Consider the following 11,258-nt stretch of genomic DNA (forward strand, 5'->3'; position numbering starts at 1 on the left):
AGAGTTTCGGGACGACGCGTTTGCGTCATCCCAGGTACAGGGGTCTGTACCTGTTGTAATCTCAACAGTTCCGCCTGTTGAGAGCCTTGCTGATTCAGCAAGGCTACTTTTTCCTTCATCTCGTCAAGTTCATGTTGTATGAACTTGGCGACGGTTGAATGGAGGGCATCTCTGTCTAAGTTGGACAGTAATGCCAGGATTGCATCGTTTCCTACGGTCGAACTCATTCGTTCAACCGCACTCCTTTCTATATCACTTAGAAAGGAGTAGCTTTCAGGGGAAACGTGATGCGTATTCCCACTATCATCTAACATGTCCATGTTAGATGTGGGAAATGTGGTCCTTGGACGGACTACAAAGTGCTACCAGGTGTAACGGGGCACTACGACTTGTACTGTTTCAGTACAAGTCCACTTCGCACTGCTTCAGTTGCGAGTGGTGCCTTACGTTAAGTGACGTACACTGTACGTGCAGAGGAAGACTTCTCTTAAGACAACTAGACTTAAGAGGGTAAAATGAAAACTGTATTAAATATATTAAGTGTTTCTTGTTCTATCTTTGTAAATGCTAACTTAATTGTAATCTAATACTAAACATGTGAATGAATTCTTTTTTTTATCTTATCTGTAACTCTCTTTGATTACTCCTGCAGCTGATTAGTCTGCTGAATAAATAGATATAATGGCCTATACCTATTTATGGATAATAATTCAGGACATTACTATATAAAGTAATATCCTGCAAATATTATCTACCTTTTAATTAATATGTTAATTAACAACCTTTAAGTGTTAATTTCATGTAACGATACACCCCGTTACAGGCTTGGCGTATCAAATGCGTGCCCGACACATAAACCACTACTCCGTATGACCAGAAAATGAAAGTTTCGAAACCGTTATCGATTTTGTGGAAAGCCTGTAATTGTAATTTAACGGCTTCTTAAAGTGTTTTTTTTAATTGTGTAGTTTTTGATGTTACCTCTGTTAGAATGAGGTTCTGCACTTGTTGCAGAGGTAGTAGAAGCAAAAGTGAATTTTTTAGTGTTAACTACTCTTCCCCATCAACACTACAACGTGCATTACCAACGGAACCCCATGTCGACCAGATCAATCGCACATGGTGGCCGGATCTCCCCGTCCAATGTGCCATCTCATCACATGTCGTCCATCTCTCCCGATCCCATTTGTCACCTCATGATGTGTCGTCCGTACCTTCTCGTTCCATCTGTCAAGATGCCACAACAAAACAGCCGATCAGGTGACATCGCAGATTACCTGTAACTAATCTTGAGCTTGGGCTTCAAATCTTGATGACCTGTCAGAAACAGTACCTTGTAACACTCCTCCTCGACGGCATCTTCCATGGCCTTCAACTTAAACATCTCGCGTAAGTTTTCGATTCTTGTTGCTGGCAAGGCCTTCGTAAGCAGGTCCGCGATCATGTCACTTGACTTGATAAAGCTTGATTTCACCATTTTCTCTTGAGCATGTTGACAGATAAACTTGAAACGATTATCAACGTGCTTCGTACTTGTGGTGCTCTTCTCACCCTCCAGTTGCTTGATCGCCGCTTGGTTGTCCTACCACATGGGCATAGGCTTGACAATCTTCATGCCCAATTCTCCAAACAGTTCCTTCAACCCCAAAGCTCGCGACCAGCTTGCGAAGCAGCAATGAATTCTGCCTCCATGGTGCTTAGCGATACTCCGCCTTGTTTCTTGCAAATCCAAAGCACAACTGCGCCGTTCATCGTCAGCACGCACCCTGGCACCGACTTTCGATCTGTCTCATCTGCTGCGAAGTCAGCGTTGCTCCAACTTTCAATCCTGATCGGGTCATTCTTCTTAGTTGTGCTGTCGATGCATAGTTTCAGTGTCTTCGTTTCCTTCAGGTATCTAGCGATACGCTTGGCCATCTTCCAGTCGAGTAGTGTCGGCTTGTGCGTTTGTCGTGTTGCTCGATGGACGGCAAAACTGATGTCCGGTCGGGTGCATCTAGCATTCCAGAGTAAACTTCCAACCAAAGATTGAAAATCCTTCACGCTTCCTTCCCCGCCTGTAATTGCTATCTTTTAGATCGTCGAGTCTTCTGCTCCAGAGTCGTTGCAATCATCTCCGATTGGCGTTCGAACTCCGTTTGCTGATTCCAGCCCGTGGTCCTTGAGTATCGCGTTGATTGGGACTTCTTGATCAAGTACATAGCCATTCTTCGCATCCAATAGTACACGCAAACCAAGAAACTTGTTCACGACCCCAAGATCCTTGATTTCGAGCGACGACATGCTCTGGAAGAACTCGTTAACCACTTTTGTTGAAGTTCCTGTGACCAATAGATCATCCACATAAACGCCGACGATCGTCACATCTTCAGCAGTTTTCTTTATGTACAAGCACATGTCCGTCAAACATTGCTTGAGTTCAAGTCGATCAGCTTTGAGTGTAACAGCTTGCTCCACAACCTTCCGGCTTGCTTCCAGCCGTATAGTGACTTCTTCAGCAGCAACGCAAGTTGTCTTGAGCCTTCGACTCTGTGCGACATTAAGGTGTCTTCAGACACTTGCATTCCACTTAGCACGCATGTAGATGTCGAGGTCCTTTTCCTTTTCGTCCTTAACATATGCGTTCGGCACGTCCCCGTGACGTGCTGGAACGTTCCATCGACGCGAGAGTACTAGGATCACCTTGACGGTGCCTATTTCCATCACGGCAGCAAATGTTAAGGTGTAATCAACGCCGAAAAGTTGTTTATTGCTACAGGCAAATAATCTTGCCTTGTATCGCTCAACATGTCTGTTGGCATCAGTCTTCGTCTTGAAAACCCACTTGTTGTGCAGGACGTGTGAGCCTTCAGGTGGCACGACCACTTTCCAGACATCGTTCGTTTCCAGTGCCGTCAACTCTTCTTCCATAGCTAGCGTCCACTTGTCCTTGAAACTACTTTTCAATGTTTCACTGTAGTTTCTAGGATCTGGCTCCCTGATTGCATTCACACTGTCTTGCTGTTCAACAACTGCAGGTTCACTGCGCCTGTTTGCGTTCGCTTGTCGTGACCTTGTCTCGTGCCTGTCGCGTGTCCAAATGGGTGAACGGCGTTTCGCTGGACGCTCGTTATCCTTGTCATCTGGCTCCTCCTGACCTTCGGAAGTGTTGATGTTCCACTCACGGTTTTGAGCATCCGTCAGAGTCTCAATGTTTGTTACGTGTTGAGATACAACCACGATACGTTCTTTTGGTATATATACATGATATCCTTTGGTTTTGTCGCTCTTACCGACAACGATGGCCATCTTCCCTCGCACACCCAAGGACTTGTTGTTAATATGCTGATGCACAGTACACCTTGAGCCAAATATCACTATGTCGCTCAGGTTTGGTGCTTTCTTGGTCAGCAACTCGACTGGCGATACCCGCCTTCGTTTGCCTTGGCAGGACTACGGTTGAGGATGTAGGCTGCATACTCAGCAGCAGCACCCCAAAAAATGCAAGGGTAGTCCACTTGCAAACACCATGCTACGCACCATGTTCATGATGGTGCGATGCATCCTTTCAGCTTTGCCATTGCTGGCCTGGTTTCCACGCTCGCTGATTTGACGAGAGACACCGGTTTCCTTCCAGAAAACATCCAAAGGCTTGTATTCGCCTCCACCGTCTGTACGTATACGGCAATTAAATCGTCTTTCGAAAGCCACAAAAAATGCTTAAAGCTCATTGCCGCGGCATCCTTGGTCTTGGCTAGAAACATACGGCAGTAGTTTGACCGACGATCAATGAAATTGATCACATATCGATTGCCAAGCCGATCACGTGGAGTCATGGGACCTTTGAGGTCGGAACAAATGACTCCACCGAACACATCGATGGGTGCATTTAAACTACTGCCCTTGATTGACTGCACGGTTTTTGTTTGTTTACGATTTGCACATGCTAGGCAAGTATCACGCTTGGTATCGGTCAACTTGAAACCAGAGGCGGGGTCCTTAGCCATCTTGAGGATCGTATCGTAGCAGAGGTGACCCATACGGCGGTGAAAATGTACCAAACTTCCTCGCTGTAAGTCCTCATCATGTGCTAGGCCGGCATTAGAAATGACAGCCATGACCTCGTTTTTTGGTGATCCAAATCCACGAAGGTCATCAATACGTTCATCATCGAAAACTTTGATCATGAACTTATCATGTAGCCGTTCCACGTCCATGATAGGGTCACCACCGGGACAAGAGACCATAGCACGCCTCCCTTCTCGATATTCAAGCACACATCCTTTTGTCTCCAGTTTACCATAGGAGATGATGTTTCGCTCCAAATTGGATGCGAATTGAACATCGAGAAGTCGAATGGTCTTTACCTCGCCAAGTGCCTGGACTCGTATCACTACACTTCCTTGCTTGGTGATCTTCAAGGTGCCACCATCTGATGCCGCAGTGAAGCACTGTTTTTGGCAGTCGACCACGTCCTCCAGTAGACTTAGGTCGTTGACGAGGTGTCGACTTGAACCACTGTCCAGAATCCAATGATTCACACCCTTTGACTGGTCATCTTGAACAGTCAAAACAAAATCCGCATCTTGTTCTTTTTGCCTTTCGGGCATCGTGCTTTGATGTGTCCTGTTGCTCCACACCGGTAGCACCTTCTTGTATCTGGATCAGCTGTCGGTTTGTTGACATGCTCGATCTTCCTTGGGTTCACTTTTGGCTCGACGACGTTCACCACGTCTTTGCCGAAACTCTTGACGCGACCATCAAGCTCCGTTGACTGTACAAAATGAGCCAGTTCCTCGGCCTGCCTCAGGTAATCGGTCCGGTGCAAGTTGAGTCGAGACAACATTGTTACCCTCATCGATGAGTCCGCATAGTGAACAATATTGTCTAGGACAAGGTTGTCCGCGCCTCCGCACGCATCGCTCACAGCTGTTAGGTACAAAAAAATGTTCTGTTCAGCTACGATAGGGTGTCTTGTCCGCTGTGAAGAGTTTCATGCTTTGTGCCGGGGTAATCTTGATGGTGAAAGTCTGTAGCATCCTTTGCATAGCGTTTTCGAGCGTTTGGTTCTCCGACCACCAAGTTTCCACCTGTCGACGATAGTAGTTCTGTGCCGTGCCGGGTAGATGTTGTCCCAGTACATCGACCTTGATGTCTGCAGGCCATGCAAAACCGCAGGCACGCTCCGAGAAGCCAACTTGGCGAACAAATTCTTTTCCCCATTCGAGAAAGCCACTACCAAGTCCATGGTAGAGCTCCTTTACGTCGAAAGGTTGCAGGGCCAGCTTGCGCTGTCGACCATCTCGCACACCTTCACGTATATGTCCGGGTTGTTGAAACACCGGACCCGCCATACTTGGGGCTGGGTATGGTGCAGCAGGTACACCTTGATCATGGAAAACGGGGTCAGGCCTATGTGCCATACCGTAGTCACCTCCTACCTGTGCCGGAGTGTCCACCATAACTTCCGCGTGTACCGGTCGTCGTGCACCAAAATAGGTGGCCGGTGACACGTTCGGCGTGCGCTTGGGAGGAGGGGTACGCTCCAATGCCTGGAGATTAATGCCTGGCCCTGCTCCCAAAATCGAACCGAAGACGCTCGACTCCACGGAGTCCTTCCGTTCTCGTCCGACTTTTCCGGACTGCGAGGATTCCATCCTCCCCATCCGTTCCGACAGGTCTTCGAGCATTGCGAGCATCTTGTCCAGCGCCGCCACGGGCACTGCCGACTTTTCTTCAAGTTCATGGTCGTTGGTCATTTCCTGACCGTCGGCCACAACAGCGCGTGTAGCTCCGTGAGCTTCGCCACCAACGTCGGTTAGGCTCATAACCTGTTAGAATGAGGTTCTGCACTTGTTGCAGAGGTAGTAGAAGCAAAAGTGAATATATTAGTGTTAACTACTCTTCCCCATCAACACTACAGCGTGCATTTCCAACGGAACCCCATGTTGACCAGATCAATCGCACATGGTGGCCGGATCTCCCCGTCCCATGTGCCATCTCATCACATATCGTTCATCTCTCCCGATCCCATCTGTCACCTCATGATGTGTCGTCCGTACCTGTCAAGATGCCACAACGAAACAGCCAATCAGGTGACGTCGCATATTACCTGTAACTGATCTTGAGCTTGGGCTTCAAATCTTGATGACCTGTCAGAAATAGTACCTTCTAACAACCTCACCCTTTCGTGAAAGGAAGGAAGGGTTTCGCCACGCAAAAATCCATTTCAACAAATTTAATATTGTAATTATTAAAACGACTTTTACTGTATTCATCGAAAAAGTGAGCAAACATCCGAATATATAATAAATACATTCCATTATTATGCACATTTTCTTTTAAAAAGAAACAATCACAAAATTTAAATTACTCAGAAGATGATATGAGTCCACAAATTGTAAATACCAAAGGATTTACAATACCCATTGACGTTTACCAGCGCAATGACGGAGCAGCGTGCAGCACCGAGTGTCCGCGCTTCCATGGACTTTAATGGGCCATTGAACGCGCTTTCAACGTCTCCAAACAATCGTTTAGTGGCTGTTGGTGGCAGAGATGGTGCACCTTCTCACCTGCTGTCGTAGGTATGGCCTTTGTCGCTCACTATCACGTTTAGTTTTAAAGGTAGTGGCACTCGAAGCCTCGGGTTTTACAGAAAAGCGCAATCTACGCGTGGCGGGCAAGCCAAGTCTCAATTTTAGTACCAATGACATTCGTTGGCACCCGTGTACGTCTCTGGGACTGTGGTGCCGAGCTTTACGTTTGTATTGACACATCCTATGACCAGTCTCGGACTATTTATTGGCGACGGCGGCCACCAATGGTGCCGTGGTAATTTGGAACTTGGAGCGAGACGGATACAAACATGTTCAAGGTTAGGATCTGTCATAAAGTGCGTCGTATTCAATCTCGTGATAACGTGCTTTTTTGTGCGTATTAGAGCGAGTGCTCAACGGCCACCGGCGTGCCGTAAATCGTATTTGCTGGCATACATCGGATTGGAATGTTCTAATTAGTGGCTCCCAGGATGGCACGGTGAAGCTCTGGGTAGATAAAGTGACTCTTTTGTCTGTTGTACCATGTGCTTGTCTCTGATTTATCGTCATCCAAATTCGATAGGACAAACGTGGGGGGAAGGTCGTGTCCACGTATCAGCCAAAGTCCGAAAGTGTGCGGGATGTCCGCGCGAGTCCATTTCATTCCAATAAATTCGCTGTGGCATTTGAAAATGGGATTGTGCAAGTGTGGGATCTGCGCAAGAACGCACAGCCTGAATTAAAGTTCACAGCGCATAAAGGTTTGGTGTTAAGTATTGATTGGCATCCAACGGATGCCAATTTACTTGCGTCGGGTGGACGTGACCGGTATGTCAAGATTTGGGAGCTAGGAGATGTTCGACAACCGAAACAAACCATTCAAACGATCGCAAGTGTTGGACGTGTTGCGTGGCGGCCATCTTGTGTCACGCATCTTGCAACAAGTGCCTCCCTTATGGACAATAGCATTCACGTGTGGGATACAAAGCGGCCTTTTATTCCACTTGCCTCCATGAAAGGCCATTCGAACATTGCATCGGGTATTTCATGGATGGATACCCCCGTGTCTCCGACTTTGGGGCTACCACAAATTCCTGGCGTGTACGAAGGTCATGACTATTGGCAACACATGCTTGCGTGTTCAAAAGATGGGACCCTTAAGTTGCATTCCCTTGCGGACTCGCGAAAACCACATCAGACACTTCCGACGGCAGCCCTTGCTCTTAATTCAAAAGGCCAGGTCGCGTATTCCCACGACTTTATTGGTATTACTTTGACTCGAGCATGTTATGTATGCGAGACGTATTGACCGTATTTTGGTGTAATTGCTTGATGTAGATCGATCGTGTGTGTCGTTACGAATCCATCGTCATTTTAGTGTAAATAGTTCTCTTTTTACCGTTGCGGGGGTAACACCTTCGTCACCAACTCTTGGTCAAAGTATTCAAGACGGCGGAAAATCAAGTCCTACTCTACTCACCATGTCGTTGAGTCCTTGCCGCGGTACATCCGAGAGTTTCGAGGAGTTCAATGCAGGAGTGTCACAAGAACACTCAGCATCGCGTGTCACCTCGTGGTCATTCGGTGCAGGATCACAACAGCCTCCTCTAGCGCCCAAGGGATTAAAAAGGTCTGTTGGCAGTAGTGCCAATCTGACAGTAGCTAGCGGAATGTCGTCCTTAACGAGTAGCCTCCTTCCTTCAGGCGGAAGCAGCAATCTGAATGCAGTTAATGAGGCAGGAGCTGGAGGAATCGCTCGAGGAACAGGTCCCGCGCCTTTGAACCACTTTAACGTATTATCACAAGGAAATAGCGGACACGCCGCTGGGGAAAACCCGGATCGAAAGTTTCTATCTGTATGGAGTGGATCGGCTCTACTAGCGTCTAGATCACCTCCTGGTTTCATGATGTCAGCGATACCTCGTGCCTTAGTAGCGATGGTAACAATGCAGAACGTGCACAATGCAAGTCAGCTGGAGAAAATCTTCTTAGGTAATGAAAAAGAGTACGTGCAAGCAGGTAAGCAAGTGGAAGCGATGGGCGTTCAATTTGAGCAAGGGCAGTACTTGAAAGAGTCCTTTGGGTTTGATGAAGAAACTTTTCGATTCTTGGCCAAGCAGTATTTACTCTTTCCTGAGGATAGAACGGGTAAGAACAAGCGCGCTAGTACTACGAGTGGAGGTGGCAATAGTCACGATAGAGCCACAGCGGCTGGTGTATGCTTTGCCGAAATGTGTGCACATAACGCTTTGGCTGCTTTTGTCACTGGAAATTCGCATTTGTGCCAAATGTGGCGTATCTTGGAGGTTCTTTATACGAATGAGTACATAGATACCGCATTGGTAAAGCATGACAATTATCAAAGTACGAATGACCAGGATTCTAGGAGCTCTGCGGATGGTCTAGTGACGGACAGGGGGCTTTTGGATGAGGTCGATCGTATGTATTCACCTCATATTCGTCATCACGATGATCAAGGCAATGAATACGAACAGAGGGAAGAAAGACAAGATATTAATGATCTTGGACATACGAATCATCGAAACGTTAATCTGAATCATGGCAGTAATGCAAGCGAGACTACGATGCTGCTCGAGCAACTTGATCATGTTAATCCACAAGCCATGGAAGGATTTGATCCTTATCCGTACGATCCATCTGGAAAATATACAAACGAAAACGGGCGGGATAGCGGAAATCGCAATGGATCATCCGGAATCGCTAATGTACGCGATAATTCGTCGATGATTATGAATGGAAGTGCTGTTATGGGGGATCTTGGACATCTACGTGACGATGTGTTGAAAGAAGTGCTGGAGTACTATACGGAAATTGGGGATCTTCAGTCCAGTGTTGCCATCACTGTGGTCGTTGGGAAAGTAACAAGTATCGAGAAAATAATGGGAAAGGTGTGGCTGCAACACATTTACATGCACTACATTGATCTACTCCACCAATTACAAATTTACACGACGGCAAATGAGCTCATTGCGAATTGCATGGACCAATCGATTCGACAAATGAATATGGTACGTTCAAAACGTGTCTTGTAGTCAAAGTTACTGAGGTTCTGAAGCTGCATTTATATGCGCAATGGACGTTAGAAATCCACGAGTGTCTACTTTAATTGTTCAAGATGCTCGAAACCACTTGAATCATCCGGTTCGAGTGAACTTGGCGGACCACTTTCGTTATGTAAAAATTGTAACAACGCTGCTACGCTATGCTCCATTTGGTAAGCTTGATGCTGAAAACTTTCGTACTTGTTGTCATATACGTTTTTGTATTGACCGTATGATGTATATATTTAATGTAGTCAAATGCCTGTTCGAGGTCTCTACGTTTGGTGTCCTGTGTGTGCCCACGGAGGCCACTTAGATCACCTGACAGAATGGTTTGCACTCGAAACGGTTTGCCCTACTGGTTGCTCGCACCATTGCTCATTAAAGCTAGTCGACTCAAAAATGAGGAGGTAACGATCTTCGTTGAACGAATTGCTTTAAAATATTACAATTAAGAAAGAGCAAGGTGATTGCAATTGTGGTTTGCACAAACATGTGCCGTCATGAAATTTCACAGGTGCATGCAACGATGAGGTATGCACTGTAGCTTCAATTTGAGTTTCAATTTACAAACAGTTGCTTTCCATTTAAAAATCGGCGGTAGTAATCGCAAGACGATTCGCGAGCTTCGATTTTACCACACTAGCGATGGCGTGTGATTCACACCATATCCGGTGAAGAATAGAGCTTATAATTGCGTCTAGTTTGGGTACAGGGCACGAAAAAAGGAAGGGCATGCCCCAAGGGCATGCCTTCTTCCCTAGGGCATACCTCTTTGCGTGCCCTAAATTAATTTAATAACCAATATAACCAATTTAATTTAATTGATTAATTCAAGTAGCATAGATATAGTGCATTAGATGAGATATAACAAGCATTAGACCTTTAATCTGTGCTTCACAGTTATCAATAATTGACATCAATAATGTATGATCAACGTAAACAATTCATGATATTATCAATGCTAAAATCTTCTCCTATGCTACTACTAGCGAAAGGGTTGTTTTCGACATCATTTTCTGCATCAAGGTCACTAATACCATTCTCATAGGCTTCAAAGTCAAAGTATTTTTCCATCACAGATACCTCACCAAGCTCAAAATTGACTTCATCAAGCTCCTCGCATAATGGCTTATCGTCAGCTATCACAGTTTCATCATCATCGAAAATTCCCATTGAAGAACATTCGATTTCTGTGGTAAGGATCATTTTCCATTTTCGGTCTTTGACTTTCTTCTTTCTCCCGTTGTAGTTTATTGCGAAGCTGCCCAAGCATATTAAGGCGGCTAACTTTAAGGCGATTTCAGGGCTTCGTTTTGACAAGCCCCAAACCTGAGAACACCCTCTCACAAGGAGCTGCATGGGGCACGATAGCACAAACTTTTAGGGCAAACCGACGCAATATTGGGGAATTTCCGGTAAATTCTTGCCAAGATTGACGGACAAATTCCGCTTCTCTGAATAATTTTGGTCTCATCAAAAGGAGTGTCCCCGTTTTTGTAATTTATCAATTCATTAGATAAAAGGCCTGTTTCACGTTTGGTGAATTTCCACTTCTTGGTCAGTTCCAATGAAGCTCTAATTAGGCTGACTGTAGGCGGGCACGTCGTAATGCGGCCACGCTCTACTTAAGCACACACCCTAGCACAGCGAGGAAGCGGTTAAACCTGCTTCTCTT

The 11,258-nt window shown here is 46.1% G+C and overlaps 1 protein-coding gene across 1 annotated transcript; it reads left to right on the forward strand.

Annotated features, from left to right (window-relative positions):
• Window positions 1–6,425: 6,425 nt before the first annotated feature.
• CCR75_003729 (uncharacterized protein) lies at window positions 6,426–10,137 on the forward strand (the record flags this gene model as incomplete). Its single annotated transcript, XM_067961822.1, has 8 exons — window positions 6,426–6,540; window positions 6,611–6,709; window positions 6,770–6,856; window positions 6,923–7,029; window positions 7,102–7,809; window positions 7,857–9,547; window positions 9,623–9,753; window positions 9,835–10,137. 6 exons carry the CDS (start codon window positions 6,426–6,428, stop codon window positions 7,899–7,901), a joined length of 1,161 nt encoding a protein of 386 aa, XP_067822521.1. The 3' UTR covers window positions 7,902–9,547; window positions 9,623–9,753; window positions 9,835–10,137.
• Window positions 10,138–11,258: the final 1,121 nt, after the last annotated feature.

This window comes from Bremia lactucae, linkage group LG1, assembly GCF_004359215.1.
Source record: "Bremia lactucae strain SF5 linkage group LG1, whole genome shotgun sequence".
In the NCBI taxonomy this organism is placed as follows: domain Eukaryota; phylum Oomycota; class Peronosporomycetes; order Peronosporales; family Peronosporaceae; genus Bremia; species Bremia lactucae.